We start from the raw sequence: 20,297 nt of genomic DNA on the forward strand, positions 1-20,297 counted from the left end.
AGGGCTAACTATACATTGCTTGTTCCTCTGACTTGGCATGGCATGAGAACAGATCTTTGCTTTCTGTATTTGAAAAACAAATGTAGATTCCTATGCCACCACATCTGAATGGTTTAAGCACGGAGTATACACCCCATAGAGTTAGTTACAAGTTAGTGTATTTATAGAGGCAGGAGTGTAAGCCCTAGCGTCCTCTTCTGAGACTGGACTTCTCCCTCCCTATGCCCTACTTCATCCATCTCCCTCTTTTTCTCATTGGGAGAAGGGGCAGTGCAGTGGGAGTGGGGGTGGGTGGGGTGGGATGGGGTGGGGTGAGTGGGGTGGGGGTGGGTGAGATGGGGTGGGGTGGGGCGTGGGTGGGTGGGATGGGGTGGGGTGGGATGGGGGGGTGGGATGGGATGGGGGTGGCATGGGGTGAGGTGAGTGGGGTGGGGTAGGTGAGATGGGGTGGGGTGGGATGAGGGGTGGCATGGGGTGAGGTGAGTGGGGTGGGGTAGGTGAGATGGGGTGGGGTGGGATGGGGGGTGGGATGGGGTGGGGGGTGGAATGATGCCTGTAATGATCATAAATATGCTTGGGTGACTGAGTCAGGAGACTCTCTCAAGGCCAGGGATTTGACACCAGGCTGGAAAAAGCCAGTAAGATACTGCCTCTAAAATACAAATGAAATTGAAAATGATGTGACACGGAGCTCAGTTCCTGTTGGGGGTAGATACTCTCAGTGGGGCTCTGAACCAGTGGGATTTTAAAAACTGATAAGCTTTGGTGAAGCAAAAAGTTTAGAAAGAATGAATATAATCCCAAGTGGAGGATGCTGTGGAGTAGACAGCTGTACCAAGGAAGGAAGGTGAGCATGTAAGAGCGTTGCTTCCAGAACCACTTTTAGTTATAACACCAAGTTCAAGTTAAAAGATTCTCCAAGTCCACACCCAGCTTCAAAACACTAGAAAAACTCACAAAACTTACAGATTTATGTTACATTCACCATGAATTTTTATCATTGTAAAAAGCAGCTAATGAAAATTAGTCCAAGGAGCTGGGTGTGGTGGTGCATGCCTTTAATCCCAGTATTTGAGGAGGCAGAGGAAGTTGGATCTCGGTGAGTTTAAGGCCAGCCTGGTCTACAAAGTGAGGCCAGGGCAGCCAAGGCTACACAGAGAAACCCTGTCTAGAAGAACAACAACAACAACAAAAAAATAATAATAAAAATAAAAAAAAACAAAAATTAGTCCAAGGAACAAAGGATTTAGGATGTCATGAAGCTAAAAGCCCACCAAGTGCAAGGACTAAGAGTTCAAAGTGGGATCAATAAGATTAAATATAAAAAATAAAAAAAATAAGGTGAGATGAACAGGAAGTGAGAGAGATAAGGCAGGAATTGAAGACACAGATTTCATGAGTCACACAAAGCCACCGAGCAGTGTCATAATGTCATGCCTATTACAGAAAGGTCATGCTGGCTGCCCCTTTACTGACAAAAACACTGAAGTAGGAAAAATAAAGTTTGAGGATAACATATTGAGTTAGACCTGCTTTGGAAACTTGTAATTTCTCCTGAATAAATCCAGCAGACAGTTGGCTATGCAAAGCCAGCAGAGAGGTCTGTGAGTCAGAAATGTGGTCGTTGCAGCTATGGTTTGAATGACATCATTAGGCCTGCTGTTTACAGTAAAGAGAGCATGGCTGTTGTCTTGGCAACACCACCATTTATTCTACATTTAAGAAGCAGATAGAGGAAAGGGGTACAGTGCACTCTGCCCTTGGGTAAAGCAAAATAGACTACTAAAAGTCACTGAGGTAAGAGGTTGACTCTTCAAAACTGCATTCTGTAGATGTCTCTGCACTCTCTAGTTAGATGGCCTTGGAGATAGAATTTATCCCCGACTTTTCATAACTGTAATATGTAGGTGATAATAGAATACACGTATAGAGATGGGAGACTTATGATAATATGGGAAAGTCCTTAGAGAGGTCCTGGGTACATAGGGAGAATTTAGTAAATGTCACCAGAGTTCTTTAAGAAATCAGGGCAACTCTAGTGCTGTATTACGAATTATCTACATTTTTTTCCCAAGAGGTAACTGATTTATTCAGTGACATGAACTAAAGATCTGGGTTAATTTTGTGGCAAGGGCTGCTCATGAAACTAACTCATTACAGACAACTTACTTGTTTTATATATTGGTACCAAATAGGTAAATCTAATTTATAATTTAGTCATATCTAAGCCAGGATTAAACTAAAGATTAAAGCACTTGTGCTCTAGATGCTCTCTCTCTCTCTCTCTCTCTCTCTCTCTCTCTCTCTCTCTCTCTCTCTCTCTCTCTCTCTCTCTCTCTCCCTCCCTCTCTCTCTCCCTCTCTCTCTTTCTTCTTCTTCTCCTTCTTTTCCTTCTTCTTCTTCCTCCTCTTCCTCCTTCTTCTTTTTCTCTCTCTGCTCTTTTTTATTTTTTGTCTCCTTTCCTTTACTCCCATTTCCCCCAATCTTTTGTATATGTGTCTTCTCTTTCTGGGTTTCCTATTCTCTTTTCTGTTAACTTCCGGCCCCAAAATGTGCTTAGTCTGTGACTGGAACTATGGTGCTGTTGTGTGGCTCTGCCTGGGAAGTTTATATTTATTTGAGAGACAATTACAGAAGAAAAACATATAAACAAACTAACAAAAAACCCCCAAAACCCTCCCCAAGCCCAGCTTAGAGAACAGGAGCTCACTATAGTAATTTACGGGAGCGGAGGACTCAGGCTATGCATCACTAAGAAGCCCACGCCAGCATGGGTGATGGCATCTGTGTCCCTGGAACCTGTGTGCAACCTTGAAACAACTCCACCAGAGAGTCTCTACCCTCTTAGTATTTGTGGATGGAGAGGTGCCACCTATGTCTTGGGAGCCTGCAGAGCCTCCTCTGTTCCCTCCAGGAAGGACTGTTTCAGGAAACAGCTACCCAATAGAGGGTTCCAGTTTATCTATAGCGCTCATTCCCCACCATGTGATCTAAGTAGGGAAAAGTAATCCTGCCATGGTGAGCTGGTGATAACCTAAAAGTGATATATGAAGAACATGGTAGCCATCAGGCCACGGGATGAGACAGCCACTGTGTCAACCTTGAGGTCACATGATGGTTCAAATTCAGCTCAACCATTAACTAGCTGTATGACCTTGATTCCATTATATTATTTTTCTGTTCCTTGGCTTCATCATTCATGAAGTAAGCATAGATTTTAAAAAATTATTTTTATTAATTTATTCTTGTTACATCTCAATGGTTATCCCATCCCTTGTATCCTCCCATTCTTCCTTCCCTCCCATTTTCCCATTATTCCCCTCCCCTATGACTGTTCTTGAGGGGAATTACCTCCCCCTGTATATGATCATAGGGTATCAAGTCTCTTCTTGGCAACCTGCTGTCCTTCCTCTGAGTGCATAGATTTTAATTTTCTTTTAGATTTAGTTTACATGTTTAAGTGGTTTTGCTTGCATGTATGTTTATGCACCAGGTGCCTGATGCCTCCTGAGATCAGAAGGAGGCATCAGCTCCATGAACCTGGAGTTACTGATAGGTGGAAGCCACCATGAGGTTGCAGGGAACCTGAGCCAGGTCCTCTGCAAAAGTAACATATGCTCTCTATTGTAGAACCATCTCTCCAATCCCTGGGCTTAGACTAAGTAAATATGGAACTTTGAGGTAGTGTCTTCCCACTTCTGTTTTCAGAGTAAAAGAACCAAGCTAAATAGGACAAATAACCCTAAACTTGTCAGTTTTGAAAAAAACAAAACAAACAAACAAAAAAAAGAGACTACTAAAATCTACAAGGGTTAAAATATAAAGAGAAAAGAAAATGTATACAGAGATGGCATAGTTGAATAGTTACATCCCAGAAAACAGTCGCAGAAGAAACAAACAAACAAACAAACAAACAATGAAAAGGAGTAAGGAATGTTTATCCATGACACACCAGAAGTGCTAGATCAATGGTCCCAACCTATGAGTCCTGACCCCTTTGATGGTCAAACAACCCTTTCCCAAGAGTCACCTAAGACCATTGGAAAACAGACATATTTATATTACAATTTCTAACAGCAAAATTACAGTTCTGAAGTAGCAATCAAAATAATTTTATAGTTGAGTGTCACCACAACATGAGGAACTCTATTAAGGAGTCACAGCATTAGGAAGATTGAGAGCCACTGTGGCAGGCAGGAGGAGAGCAGACACTGGCCAGAGGAAGGTACAAAACAAAAGAACAGATCCCACTGTTGGCTAATGGGGGAGAACTTAGAAAATGCCCCAGTCTACTGCCTGAGGTGATAGGTTCATTCTGAAGATTGAGCAAATAGGAGTGAGCCCAGAGGAGAATGAGGTAGGCAAAGCTAGCTTTGCCAGCCCCCTGGATTAGCATGGCTCACAGACAGGTAGGACCACATTAAAGAACTCATTTTAGAAAGAAAATTCTATTAACACTGAAGGAGTTTGGAAGACATAGTCTTGTTTTCACAGCATCTGTATACCGGATATATTTGGCTGGGAAATAACAGGCAAGTGACAGACTCTGGTGCAGCATAAGTAGAAAGATGCCAAAGGAAAATGCAAGTCAACATAGCTAAAAATATGATGCGTGCAAAAATATGGCTATGAGACGGTTGGATATTCTGATCACTTATTTAAAACAAAAGATAAGAAACATCTCAAGCCAGATCACCCTTGTGAAAACGACGATGAAGCAGAAACATGAGGCACCAGGGAAATGATGGGCTGGCAAGAGAGTAGAATGGATGTGACTTGTGGGTTTGGGGAACTCCAAAGTCACAGAAACAAAACCTTATAGATTGAGATAAGATTGGGAGGAGCATAGAGGAAAATCACACATGACCCGGGACACAGTAAAACAGAAATGGATCTAATAACAAACTAAGTAATTTCTGTTGGAATAATTGTATAAAAGCAAAGACACAGAGAATACAAGAAATGAATTGTAGAGTCTTACTGACTCCATGAAACATATTAAATTTTCAATAATACCTTTGCAGGTGCTTTCAGAACATTACTGGGACTGAAAAGTATTCAGAATAAAATCAATTTTCACTGTTCTCTGCTCGCATTGCTGTTAGGTCAGATTTTAGCAACAACATCAGACAACAAAGTAAATCAGAAAACTTGTAACTGGGACATTAAAACTTTAAAAAGACATAGGAAATGCATACCAACAGTTTCTGGGAAACAAAAGCAATGAAAAGAGCACTTATGGCATCTAGAAGATATGGCTAGAACATTGCTCAGGCAGATTTCTAGCTTAAATATCCTCCTAAGCCAGTTAGGAAGACTAAACTTCAGAAAGCAGAACAAAGAAAGACTAAAACCTGATACCAATGCATAACATAGAAAATAGACAAAAGGGGGAAAATAAATCAAAAGGCTGCGCTTTTGAAATGACCAGAAAGAGCATTATCTTAAGAACAGTGAAAAAATTCAAATCATAAAAGGAAGTAAAGAACTGTAAAAATAGATTCCCAGAAAAGAATCATGAATAATATTATGTGAATGTTTTTGAGTAAACATCCTACATGAAAATTGTTGTTCCATACAAGGAATGGGATAAACATTGAGATGTAACAAGAATAAATTAATAAAAAAAAAGAAAGAAAATTGTTGTTCCTTGTAGAAATACAAACTTCTAAGGTTGACTGTGGGTGCAATCATGAGTTAGGACTCAATTAGCAGAGTAAAGAGGTGAGCAGTGAACACTGAGGGAGCGATGACAAAAGTGTAGGTGCTGAGTTCAGGTGGCTGAAGAGCTCTAGGATGTCATGAGAAACAAAACCGTGATTCCAGAATACTTAAATAGACCGAATTATTAAATTTAGTTAATGTTCTACAGCGCGATCATAAAATTGTAATATGATAAAGCTAGGACAATAAGGCACCAAGAGATTAGCTGCATTTGTAGAGAGGCTTGCTGTCTACCTGCAATATAAGGGAGGAATGTGAGCAGCTACTGAAAGAATAGCCCACACCGGGGAGCAGACTGTCTCAGGAATGCATTCCTGGCCGTGCGCTTACTGAGTGATAACTGTTCAAAAGCACCTGACGCTTTTACAAGTTATTCACCATAAATTCTATTATACAGTAAAATTCAAGGAAGCATTCTGAAGTGCCTATAGGATATCAAGAATACATACCCATTTTTAAGTTTTTGAATTAATCCTCTTCCTAATAACACCTCAGTTAAATAAGATCAAGTGACTTCTTGAAACAGGCCTTCCTGCAAGGCAGGCTTTCTCACGACAAAGCCCGCCCTTGATGCCACATCAGGGACTTATTTGTGCCACAATGACTTACTTGACACACTGGGAATGGCTTTTACAGACTCTATGGTAATATATATCTTAATTTTAAGTACTGCAATTTTCAAAGAAGCTATACTACTCCATGGCTTCCTCCTGAGACTAAGATATGCACACATTTGTAGATAGAGACCACTGGGCAGGAATCCCTCAAGTCAGAGACTGACAATGCACACACTTCAAGAATGTGAGTTTTGTTAAAGATTGGTGATAAGTACAGTTAATAGATTTAGCTGGTAAGTAATTTATAGTGCATATGAAAACAACCATGTTATGGGATATAGTAAAAACTTTATATAAATTATATTGAAATAACATGGGTGATCGATAGTATGTTTTTTTGTTTTTGTTTTTGTTTTTTTTTACAAATTATACACTATTGCTTTAAAATTGGCTGTTGAATCTCCAAGTGAGCTTACCTTTCTGCATTGTTGTTGATGGAAAAGACTGAGACCCATTAATGCATAATATTTTATGCATTTATGTCCTTTATGACTGCTACAAAATTATAACTACTTCATTAGCAGCTGATAATTGTATGCTAATTGGTATGTTTTGTACATATCTCTGTGAGAAAGCATTTTAAATACAGTACTAGATTATACATGGATACTATTCTGTAATTATTTCATCATTGTGCACAGTTGGCTGACTTGCAGCCCAGAGTCTATCTCCCTGTTTAATCTTTGCAATGAACAGAAACTGCCAACTGTCCACTGCTTTGAATAGTGCTAAATATTCTTAGCTAATCTTATCTTATTTCATTTTCTTTATATATTATAATTCTTTCACAAATATGTAATAATCCACCCAGATATTATTCCAAGCACACATAGATGCAGGTGGGAGACTTCTAACTGAAGGAATCCTAAGAATCACACCTTTGACTAAGCTGGCTGCAGTTTTAGGAAAGGTTTCATTCATTGTTTAATGAGTGGCATGTAAAGCTATGTGACTCTAAAGGTGACTATGAAGTCTGATTGGATTCTAGTGGAACAAGCTTATTCATCGAGAAATTCTAGACCTCCTTGCAAGGAAATAGTAGAAGCACAATAATGAACCAGATAGAGCCCGTCTTCCAGGAGTTTACAACTGAGTGAGAGAGGCAAGCAGATCACTGGTGATAATGTGATGAACACTAAAGTCCTTAAATCCATAATTATATGAAAGACATATTATAGAAAATGCACATTGCAGAATAACTATTCAAAGAGAGTCTATGGGCTAGGTTAAAAAAAATCACTGAAGAGATTTGGAAACACGAAGAAAAGAAAAACTCGAAAGTGATGTCAAATGCTCACAACAGAGCAAATTTAAATTCCGCTTCCCTCTTCCTCAAGAATTTGGGTAAGCCAGGTGCTCTAAGTGTAGTTAAGGTATCAGGCACATAAAGCCACAATTAGGCTCCCAGGAGTTTGAAAAATTAGAATTTGAGTGCTGGTGTGTACTGTTTACAATGAGGGTTGTGAATTGCAGATTACTCTCCTGAACAGGGTGTTCAGTTTCGCCTGAACATAGATGTCATTAGAAGTTTACCTTATACGTTCAGGACATGAGCGACAGTTCAGAGCTGGGAATGTGCATTTATCCCAGAGGGGCAAGAGTCCTAATAAAATGGGAAAAATCAAAATAGGTAATCTGATTTTTAAATTATTTGGGAGTATAAAAGATAGTGATGTGTGTGTGTGCTTGTGTGCACGTGTGCACACACACACACACATGCTTCATTTAAATTTTTGATGGTAACCCTCTCTCACTATCTTTTACTACCCCAAAATTGCTTATTGCGAGCACATGCTTACTTATATTGATTGAAAAGAAAGCTTTGTTTTTATACGCAATATATAATGAATATATGAATATATAAGAGTAAGATCCTTTCTCCCCTTTTCTCTTTTCATTTCCAGGCATAGATATTCTTCACCAACTAGGCCTTGGAGGCAAAGACATAAGATACACATCCACAGTGATGGCCGTGCCGTCATCATCCACAGCATTATCTCAGGGGGTCCAGTTAACAGAATTTGGCATCCTTTTGAAAGATAGTGCCTACATTGAGTCACCTCTTGTGAACATTTTACCAGTGAGTTTAAGGCAGCCACTGACAATATTGATTGGGCTGCAATCACATAAAGTGAGCAATGCATTTCTCTTCAGCATTCGGAATAACAACAGGCTGCAATTAGGAGTGCAGTTACTACCGAAGAAACTAATAGTGCATGTTGGAGGAAAGCAATCAGTGACTTTCAACTACAGTGTCCATGATGGGCGATGGCACTCACTTGCCATCACCGTTAGCTACCATGTTGTCTCCATGTTTGTTGAATGTGGAAAGGGAAAGTTTAGTGGAGTGACAACTTCAGAAGCTCTGACCTTTGACCCTCACAGTGTGTTTACCTTGGGAAGTATGAATAGTAATTCTGTCCACTTTGAGGGAACGGTGTGCCAGTTGGATATTATTCCTGCCACAGCAGCATCTGCAGACTACTGCAGCTACGTGAAACAGCAGTGCCCCCGAGCACACGCATCCCAAGCCGAAGCGAGCCTTCCTCACGCAGCAGTAATTCCAACCACACACCCTGCCTTGCCCAAAGGGTTTGGTGAGGCAGAATCGCCACAAAAGACACTCGCAGAACACAGCCCCTTACCCAAAGAATTCGGTGAAATAGAATTGGCGCAGAAGACATTCACGGATGGCAAAGGCATTCCAAATAACAGAAACAATGCTTCTGCCGCAGCACGTGATAGCCAACAGCACCAGACATCAAGGTCTCTGTTTGCTTCTTTCCATTCAGGGAATATCTCAGCTGTGTCTCTCCCAGACTATGGAGTTCAAGCTAAAGAAATCACCACCCAAGAAGAGAAAAGGTTAAACCTGTCAGTGTCCCATCACCGCCCCAGCGAGGCAAAAATGAGTAGAGAGGAGAACATGAGCCCTCACTTAGCTGCATCAGACAACATCACCCAACACAATGAGGAAGCAGCTGGCCTGACCCTGCCTAAGAAAGCACCATCTGGCATTGCACACACGAATCAAGATGCCGTGACTAATCTTAAGAAGGCTATCACAACCAATCTACACACCAATGAACTCGTGGAAACGGAACAGGTTTTGAACACCACCTTGTATAGAGTGACACATGGGCCCTCTGTGGATAACCACCTTGAGCGAAGGAAGGACGGTGAATCTTACCCTGATGCTACTTATCCCACGGAAAATAGCTATGACACCCAGCCTTACGATTACTATTACTATGAGGATTATATTGCGATGCTGGACATGGAGTATCTGAGAGGGCCAAAAGGAGATGCCGGACCTCCCGTAAGTTGGAGTTCTCTTCTTCAACCATGTCTTAATGCATTAACTTACCATGTATGTCAAAGAGGCATCTGAATCATGCAACATAGGGTGGACCAGATCTGTCTAAGAAATGTACCCTGCCACAGTGAGTGACGTCATGCTTAGAACGCATCAGCCAGAAAGCAACACTGTCTCAAATTACGCTTAAAAAAATTGGTAGGCTGAAAAGTTACCTAATTCTGGGTAAAGTGGTGGGAAGACTACGTTTTTCTAATTCAGTGGAAATCCAGCCAGGAATTTAACTGAAAAGTATAAAAACCAAAAGCATTCATCCAACACCCAATGTTAAAAGGATATATAAAAGTTAGATTGAGGAAAAATATAGTAAATATACCAGTTAAGTATTCCTTTATTAAAATAACATTAAATGGACTATCAAAGTATAATTGTTTTGATATAGACATTATTTTGTAGACAACTGCTAGAAATGTTATCATTCTCAGTGAAATATTTCCATAACCATGGTGAACAACATATTTCACTATCTCTTTAATGATGTAGCCTGCTTACAAATGGATTAATATAAGCTCTACTTATGTTATATAAAAATACTGAGTTAGCCAAGCTACTTTGGAGAGAAAAGGATCAGATTATTTAATGGAGAACCCCAAGCCAATTTAATAATATACAAACAAAATTGTGCAACATTGGTCTGATCTTTTCAGCTCCGAATTTCTTCCATTATGCAGGTACACGTGGAGATCAACATCTGAACATTTCTAAATTCATTTAAAACCTCACCTGAAATTAGTGCTGTAACTGCTTGTTTTGGCCTTTGATATTTGTATATCTTAAGTAACTAGCCTGTATATCTTTAGAATTTTATTTTAAAATTCTAAGCATATACCAAACATATCCGTAGGCACAGCTTTGTATTATTATCTTATTGTCTTATGTGTGCGGGTGTTTTGCCTGCATGTGGCTCTGCACCAAACGAATGTCTGGTGGTCATGGAGGCCGTAGAGGGCAACCAACCTCCTGGAGTAACAGACGGTTGCGAGCCACCACGTGAATGCTGAGAATCGAACCCAGGCCCTCTGTAAGAACATCAAGTGCCCTTAACTTCTGAGCCATCTCTCCAGCACCTACATGGCACTTCTTTACTTAACAAAAATACAACTTGAGTCATTGGTTGGGTTCTACAGACTATAGACTGGGCAGGCTAAGGTAATGCCATGTTCTTGGCTTATGTCTCCCTGTAGTTATTCCTTGAGGCAGATGTATTTTCAACAACTCTTCCTAAGGCAAACTGTTGGAAGTTACAATAAATCCAATAGATGCCCTGTTATATGAAATAAGCTTTTATACATAAGAACAACACAGTGGTTCTATTGAATTGCTCAGAGATTGGATTGAACAAATAGGTGCCTCTTACTCTCCTCAGAAACTCAGTGTACTGGGATGAGCTTTTGTCTCTTAATCTGTCTGTAGAGGCCCAAACAGTTACTCCACCTGGATTTTTTAAGCACTAATGTGTGCTATAGCTGTGTCCTTCATCTCTGCTGAGCTTGAGGCAGAAGCACAATGTTAGCTCTGAAGGAACCTACATTTCAGTAAGAAAACTAATGTCCATGTATGACTGTATCTTGTGGTGATGCGAGCTGAATACCACTGGGTGCTGGAGAGGTGGCTCAGCATTGTTGAGTGACTATCACATTTGTCATTAGTTCTTGGGCAGCTCACAACCACCTACAAGCCCAGCTCCAATGGAACTGAAGCCTCTGGCCACTGAAGTCACTGCGCTCATGAGTGCGCGCACGCACGCGCGCACACACACACACACACACACACACACACACACACGTACCCACACAGTGAAAAACAAAATAGATCACATGCTGCTGAAAGACATAAGTTAAATGTGTGAGGCAAAAAAAAAAAAACCAACAAAATATTTGGGAGCAGATCCTGTATGGATCCCATATGGATCCCCTATGGATCACTGCTTGTGGCAGGTTCTTAGCACAGGATGATATAGGACTGAGCCTTAGGGACTAAATATAGATGAGAAAGGCAGATTTTACTTCTTAACATGGGGAAGACAGTGGTAACTGTCACTCATTGATGTGGACGATGATCTAACTAGGCTTTCATGTGCATTCTCTTAAATGAGCTTTGCAATATTAATACAACTGTCCTCATGTTTCAGTGAAAGAAACTGAGGCTGGAGGAGTTCATCTACTTACCAATGGTAACGTGGCTTGTACATGACGCAGCCAGGATTTGAATACTAATTTCCTGTCTCTAAGGCCAAACTCTTTTACTTTAGGCTGAATAATGACAGACAAAAGCCCAAGCAAGGCAGTGTCACTAACAAGCTTTTACATTGTTCTTGGGAATTCTGTAGGTTTCTAAGCAAAAGTCAGTCTGGCCACGGTACCCAAAACAGATGAGAAATTCTTGGTCCCATTTATGATTGGGACAGTATTCAGGTTGGCAGAAGTGAAGCTGGGAAGGTTGGATTTGAGAGATATTTTGAAGGGAGATATAGAATAGAGCTTGGACATTAGTTGGATCTAGGGTCCAAGTAGAAAGAGAGAGTCATAGATTGTCAGGATTTAATTCTACAGACTGAGAATAGTGACAGCAATGTTGAAAATAATGTCAGAATAATCTGTCCACTGAGCAGGAGCAAACAGTGGTTGGCAAGAAGAAAGAGGCGGTAAATAATTCAGCTGGTAGAGTTGAAGAAGCGAGGTCAAGGCTGCCAATACTGCGGTTGGAACAATAAGGCCATGAAATAATTCCAAAGAAAGATCCATACAGGAGGGTCAGGACCTAGATCAGGGTGAGACTTTGCTTTCTGGTTATGGAAAAAGAAAGCAGAGTAGTTGAAATGGGCGCAAAGAAAACTTTGTGCTTACTACAAAAGCCAGGGAGGGAAAGATACTTGAGAGAAGAAATTGATCAGCATTGCTAAGAGCCAGAGGAGTCAAAGAATGGGAGCTGAGTATGGTGAGGAATCCCACCTTCGTGCGTGTGTGTGTGTGTGTGTAGAGCCTTCACATTCTGTCTTCTGGTTCTTCATAAAATATGTAAGTTATTGTAAACTAGTCACCCACTTGCTGGAAGACCCAAAGCATCATTCTTCTGTAAATAGTACCTTATTATATAGCGGCTCTCCTCCTCACCTCTAGAAATCACTTTACTCTCTTCTTTGAGACTGCAATATTTATAATTTTAGCTTCTATGTGTGAGTGAAAATACATGGTGCTTTTCTGTGTCTTCCAATTTCACCCACGTTTTGTGATGACCTCTCATTCTTATAGCTGAGTTACATATCCGTGCTTGTGGTACACGCCACATTTTGTCACCTGTTCATCTCCTGATGAGCACCTCTATGGATTCTCTCTCTTATTGGTTGCTGGTGGTGCTATGATGAACATGGGAGAGCAGGCGTCTCTCTCCTATGCTGACCTCATTTCTTTGGGTATGTACATGCAATAGGAGGATAGATGGATACTGAAAGATCTATTTTTAGGTTTTGTAGAGTGTCTGTACTAGGTCCTGTAATTTCTATACTGACTTACATTCCCCACCAACAGGCATTTATGAGATTTTTCTTTATCCTTGCTGTATATGTTTTTGTTTGTTTGTTTGTTTGTTTGTTTGCCTTTTGGAAAGGGGAGATGATAGCTCATTGTGGTTTTGATTGCATTTCTTTGAAGACTAGAAAAATCAGTATTTTTTTCTCATGCTTGTTAAGCATTTGTATGTATTCTGACAAGAAATGTTCATGTAGATGGTTTGTCCAGTTTCAGAGATTATTTTGTTGTGAGATTTTTAAACCTCTTACATATCCTATGACTAATTTGTCTGATGAATGCTTTGCAAATATTTCCCCATACTGCAGACTATCTTTTCATTCAGGGTTTATTTTTATTTTGTGTGTATGAGTGTTTTGCATTCACTCCTGTGAGCACTGCATGGCTATCTGGTGCTTGCTGAAGCCAGAAGAGGGCATTGCATCCCCTGGAGCTGGGGCTATAGATAGCTGTGAGCCATCATACCAGTACTCAGAACTGAGCCCAGGCCCCCGCCCTCTGCAGGTGCAGCCTGTGCTTAACCACTGAGCCCATTCCAATTTTACTCTATAAGTCATCTAGCTCTATTAGTGGACTCCTGGTTTGTCACATTTGGTATAAGACAGATTTATTATGCCTCTATACGAAGTATCTCATTGTACTTGGTATAATTTTTTAAAGAACACAATAACATTTAATGCTTTTATTTTTAGAAGTTAAAGTTCTCTTTTGAAGTGTGTTTTTAAAAAAAAAAAAAAACTGTGCTTGAGCTCCATCCCTAAGTTGTATTTCTCCCTCCACAATAAAAATAAATTTAGGTAAAAATCACCCACAAAACTACTAGTTGCGCTCTCTGCAAAAACCAGATAGCATAGCTGTAACTATAGTCCACGGGCTTCCTACTGTCATTTCTGGTCAGACTAAAGAGGAGAAGTGATACAGTTTCACCTCATCCGCGCTGATTTGGGTGAGGGGTTGATGTTGCTTTGAAACCAGCATCAGCTGGGAAGAGGGAACCGGGTGCGGGTCGGGGAAAGGAGATATCACGCTGCAGAGATGTGATAAAGATTTGTGAAAAGGGCATGCTTACTGTTTATCCCACCTAACGCCTTGATGTTTGCTTCCCAAGGGTCCCCCTGGTCCGGTGGGTATCCCAGGTCCGTCAGGCAAAAGAGGCCCACGGGTGAGTAGACAGACTTCGTTTCACTCTGTCAGATAGAAAGGTGTCATTCCGGGGTGCTTTTTTTCTCCCTAGTCCTGGGCAGGATGCACATTCTCTGGGCACCTGGATCTTCACACTTAGCTCCTCCAGCGCAGCCTTGCTTGCGTGGGTGGAGGCAGCCAAAAACCTCTGTGAAAATGCCCAAGGAATAGGGTCAAATTTAGAGACTTGTGGCTGCTCTGGTTGGCTTCTCGCAGCATCTTTAGCTAAGAAGTAACACCAGTGTTCTAAGGGAAGCTTTGTCAAACGAAGAGAACAAGACTGCCTTAAAATAGCGCGCTCCTGGATTGCACAGCGGGAAATAAGGGAGTCATTGACTGAAGGAAAAAGCTGCCTTAGGAATCAGCGGTAGTTTCTCACATTACACAGGTCCCACAAAAGATTTATTGCTCTGTTAGAATTAGTTCCCTTCAAGCCTTAAAAAAAAAAATAGAAGTAGATTTTTTTTTTTCTGAGAAAAAGTATTTCTTCAATAACCTAGAAAAAAAATTGTGCGCTACGGAGAAAGATGCAAATAGCTTTAATGCTATCGACTTTCTTTGCACCCCGATTTACATCATACTAAGACTACAAAGCCAAGTCGCTATAAAATATTACTTACACTCTCTCTATTCACACCAGATGGTTGTGCGTTTGAAGGCTGAGAACAACCTCACTGTGCTTGAGCTGCTCTTTGGAAGTTTCCACAACTCTGGAGTTCATGGGCTGTCAACCGCCTGCCGCCCCCCACTCCCCTCCCAGCATCATGTCAGCCACCTCACCTTGTGTGAGGACGCCTTTGGAGGCCGCTTTTCTGTCCTCGGCCCTTCTATGCGCTGATTCTATTCTTCACTCTAAGGCTGTTATGTCTCAATGGTGCGACCTCGGGGTTCTGAATCTCCCACTGTACTCAAGATTCGTGGGTTCCTCCAGTGTCCATCCCTCTTTCATTTGCTCTCCCCGCTCTTCCCTAAGGAGCAACTGCCTGCTTCTTGAGACCACTTATGTCAATTGCATTCCCAATTCCATTTCCTTCAAGCAATTCTCTAATGTGAAAGTTGCTGCAAAGTCTCTTTCCCCAATTTTGGCCTTGTTTGGCCACAACCAACAAGTCATTCCTCTTTGAAAAATCCCAGACTTTAATTGATATAAGTTTTGCCTAAAGCCATTATGTTGGCTCCTGGTTGCACAGCTGAGCTTGGTGAAATAGGGTCAAACCTATTACCCTGCCGTCTACAGCAACAATTCATTCACTAATCTCCATAGATAGGTCTCCCTGCCTCCCTTTCTTAAGATTATCAATATCATGGACTATAATATTTTCTCCTTAGTTTCACTCTTGTTAGATGTATCTTCAATGTCAACATTGTTGAGTCCCCAGAACAATTTTTTTCCTGGAAAGACAAGTAATTTCTTACTCTATGTTATATTAAGAAATATGCCTCCAGAGCACAGAGTCCTCCAGGTACCTGCAGACCCGGGAGAGTCATGAGAAGGACCTCAGTTTCTTGCTCACTGGTGCTATGAGCTTAATGTCTCTCATTTGTAACTGAGAATAAAGAAGCTGTTTTGCAAGGTTGTCACATGAATTAGTAATGAGAATTGTCAAGTATGAACATAGTGCAAGGCACAAACTAAGTTCTCAGGGGATAAACTCTCTCTCTCTCTCTCTCTCTCTCTCTCTCTCTCTCTCTCTGTCTCTCCCTCTCTCTCTCTCTCTCTCCCTCTCTCTCTCCCTCTCTCTCTCTCTCCCTCTCTCTCCCTCTCTCTCCTCCCTCTCTCTCCCTCTCTCTCTCTCTCTCTCCCCTCCTCATCTCTCCTTCTCGCTCCCCCCTCTCTCTCTCACTCTCTCTCTCATCCTCTTCTCTCCCCTACTTTCTCCCCTCTCTCCTCTCCTTCTTCTCTCTCCTCTCCCTCTCTCACCCTCTCATCTCCCTCTCCTGCTCTCTCTCTCCTCTTCTCCTCCTCTCTCCTCCCTCTCTCTCTCTCTCCATCCTCCTCTCCTCTCTCTCGTCCTCTCTTCTCCCATCTCCTCTCTCTCCTCCCCCTCTCTCTCTCTCCTTGGTTTTTCAAGACAGGGTTTCTCTGTATAGCCTTGGCTGTCCTGGACTCAACTTGTAGACCAGGTTGGCCTTGAACTCACAGAGATGCACCTGCCTCTGATTCCCTGAGTTCACAGGCGTGTGAAAATCAATGTTTTTACAATCAGATTAAAGAACTTCAGTAAAGTACAATCAAATTGACAAACATTCAAACGGATGTTGGAATACTATACGAAATAATAGACGAGTAAGATAAAGAGCGTCTTTTCAAAGATGTTTTAATCCGGAAACTAAACAGCACAAGTCATGGATGCAGTTCCAACAACATCACAACACTTACTGTGAAATACCTAGAGGCTACATACTACAACTCTAGCGGGCAGTAGTTTCAACAGAATTGTCAGGAGACAGATGTTACTCTGTGAAAATGAGTCCACGGTGTTAGAAGAAAGGTAGAGCAAAACAGATGTGAGGAATCACTGGTGGAGATGTGGCAAAGTTAATGAGTTATCCCTTATGCAAATCTTGACTGCAGAAAGGGATGCACAGGTTGAAAAGAACAGAGCCCAGACAATCACACATTGTTAGGCTTCTGAGTGCTTGGCTTAGATGAAGCAGTAAGCTGTGTGTGCTTTGGACAGAAGTGCTGGATAATGCCACATCTCCTGGCAGTGTTTGATGTAAAGATGGAGTCTACCATTTTGCTGTCTAATTAATGTAGCCATTCTTTCCAAGATTAGAATGTCAAAGGTGGCAGAAAAAAAATTGAAAATACAGTGTTTAGTGGATCCCCTAGCAATTAGACCAGGGCCTGTCTCTGACATGGACTCTGTTGCCTGCTTTTGGATCACTTTCCCCTAGTTGGGCTGCCTTGTCTGGCCTCAGTGAAAGGGGATGTGCTTAGTCTTGATGCTTCTTGATGTGTCGGGGTGGGTTGGTACAGGAGTGGGGAATGGGGGAAGGGTGAGAGGGTGGGACTGGGAGGAAAGGAAGGAAAAGGTTGCAATGGGGATGAAAAGTGAATAAATAAATAAGTAAAAGTATAGCTTTATTTTTGTTTTTTATTTTAATTATGCCATATTATATAATCATTATATGAATGCCAAAGGAAACCCTGTTGTTTATATCTATTCTAAGAATAATGAGGCATTTTCACTATTTGCAGGGTATTCCAGGACCACATGGAAATCCTGGGTTACCTGGATTGCCAGGTCCAAAGGTGAGCAATTCCTAATGAGCATTATGTCATTTCCTGATATCTTAAAAGAATGTTCTGTGCTTTTCTGGCTGGACTTGGGACATAGAAAGTCTGACAGTCCTGGCTCATGGTTCTTAAACAGGACTGTGTGGGCAGGTGGTCCTGGGCAGTACAGAAAAGCCAACCAATGAGCAGCACCCCTCCATGGTCTCTGCTCCTGCTCCTGCCTCCTGGCCCCTCCCTGCTTGAGCCCTGCCTTGCTTTCCATCCATGATAGGCTGGTATTGGGAAAGTAAGCCAAACAAGCCCGTTTGTCCCTGCTTTGTCACAGCAATAGGAAGCAAACTAACACCCTATCTAGATTTTATTGCCCCTTTATATACACAGTGTCACTTAGCCTAAAGGTGTTTTGGATTTTGTTTTGTTTTGTTGAGATAAAGGTCCTGCTGTGTTAACATGGCTAATGTTGAACTCCTGGGCTCAAAAAAAAAAAAAAAAAAAAAAAAAAAAAAAAAAAAAAAAAATCTTACCTCAGCCTCCTCCCAAGTGCTGTGGGTGTGTGCACTTTTCCTCTATGCCAACATTATAATTTTTATCATTATTGTTGGTATTTAATGAATTTGGTCCTTAAATATTAAAACACCATAAAAGCTGCTTCTTAGATCAATAATCTTGTAACTGCTGATGTACCACAATAGCTTTGATGGTAGAAATGGTGGTGGCTATGAACAGACAGCCTAGAAAACCAGCTTTCCTCTCCACAAGTTTCTTCATCTGTGGGACACAGGATTCTTGGTTTTATTTATAGTTTGTAACTAGTAAAATGAAAGCCTGAGCAGCGAGTGGGACTGTGTCTCTGCTCATCTCCTCTTAGCTGGTCAGCTTGAGAGCTGTCCAGAAGCTCCATAAATCCATGAAAAAATATATATATATAGTTACTTCTCTCCTTCACCGAGAAAGAAAACAGTGTTCCCCATTCTCTGAGACTAGAGAGTTATTTATTCTTATCTGGGAATAGTAAGGAAATTCAAAATTGAAGTTTGACTAATATTTTATGAAGTCTGAGAATAAGACTCATTTCTCTTAAACATTCAAGAGCTATCTATTTTCTGTTGATGCAACATAATACCATAGATGGGAAAATTTATAAAGAAAAGTTCATTTTAGGCAATGGTTCTAGGCTGGCTTGCTTCTGGCTGGCTTAGGCATAGTGTGGAATACAGAAGGGGTTGGAGACAAAAAGGCTTGACTTATAGCAGCCTGCCCCTGTAATAGCTAGCCAAAGCCTCTAAGATGGCAGGTCACCCACTGTAGAGATGCCATTCATTACTCTATTCACTATGTCTTTGTCCCTAGGACCCAAACACCTACCACCTACCAACATGCCATGCTGAATAATTAAGGCTCAGTATGAGGTTCAATGAGAACAATCCATGACAGCATCAGAAGGAAAATTATTTTAATACTGTGTCCAAAACCATTGACTGAAAATTGATGTCATATTTCTCTTGAAATAGAAAAGAATTCACTGACCGTGGAAATTACCTGTTTAACAACAAAATCGAATATTTTAACAGACTGTCTTTATTTATTTACTTTTTCAAGACAGGGTTTCTCTGTGTAGCCTTGGATGTCCAGGGCCCACCAGCTTTGTAGACCAGGCTGGCCTTGAACTCACAGAGATCCACCTGCCTCTGCCTCCCGGAGTGCTGAGATTACAGTGTGCACCACTGCACCCAGCTCAGAGTGTCTTTTTTATTTCTGATTTTTTTTCTTCATAATAAAAGTAATGTTAGTGTGTGCTTTCAAGATTTAAAAAAGCACTCAGGTAATAGTCATATGCTAAAATGTTAAAGTTTGTAATAAGCAATTTTCTTTTATTAAACTATTATCACTCCAATGCTAAAATAATAGTGATAACTCACTGTGTTGCAAAAGTGATGTAAATGTTACTAGTCCTGTAAAGAAAATAGTCTTAATAGTAACATTACTCAGTATTTACTTTTTAATAAACTTCAGTTGTACGTAGGAGGTCATTAGAGCTCAGCTTTTACAAACAAGGCTAAGAGTATACACTATAAAGCAAATAACCCGTGTCTGGCTCAAAATATTTTTTCTGTCTCTTTTTTTCTTCTCTAACAGTTTTTCACATGAATGTAATGGGTTCTAGTCATTTTCACACTCCAGTGCCTTCTGCCACCCTGTTCCCTCCCCCATCTTCCTCCTCTTCCCTGCTTCTCTTTGTGTGTGACCCACTGAGGTTAGAGTTCCTTAACAGCTGAGTGTGGAGTTGCTTACTGATGCCTGAGGAGCTCGTCAGTGGCCACCACTGAGGAAGCGAACTGCCGGGAGCTCCTAGGGACGCCTCCTGCTCCATTTATTCTGCAGTGCCCATAGGGCCCAGGCTTGGTCTTGTAGTGATATCAAGCTCCTGTGAATTCACCGATACACAGTAATGTTACTCAATACCATGTGCTATTAATAGCACCTGCAGACACGTCACTGGAGCAGGTAATATATAACTAACGTGTAACTAATGCTTCATTAACTGTCTCTTCACTGTCACACCCAGGGCCCCAAAGGAGACCCTGGGTCGTCTCCAGGCCAAGCTGCTTCTGGAGAAAAGGTAAGTA

At 41.2% G+C, this 20,297-nt stretch overlaps 1 protein-coding gene across 1 annotated transcript in view; it reads left to right on the forward strand.

The window, feature by feature from the left end:
- Positions 1–20,297, forward strand: part of Col24a1 (collagen type XXIV alpha 1 chain) — a 266,714-nt gene that overhangs the window by 21,022 nt on the left and 225,395 nt on the right. Inside the window, exons 3-6 of the mRNA XM_051165699.1 lie at positions 8,246–9,660; positions 14,353–14,406; positions 17,632–17,685; positions 20,237–20,290. Of these exons, the coding sequence (XP_051021656.1) occupies positions 8,246–9,660; positions 14,353–14,406; positions 17,632–17,685; positions 20,237–20,290 (1,577 nt within the window). The remainder of the gene's footprint in view (positions 1–8,245; positions 9,661–14,352; positions 14,407–17,631; positions 17,686–20,236; positions 20,291–20,297) is intronic.

Source organism: Acomys russatus, chromosome 23 (assembly GCF_903995435.1).
Source record: "Acomys russatus chromosome 23, mAcoRus1.1, whole genome shotgun sequence".
Taxonomy (NCBI): Eukaryota; Metazoa; Chordata; class Mammalia; order Rodentia; family Muridae; genus Acomys; species Acomys russatus.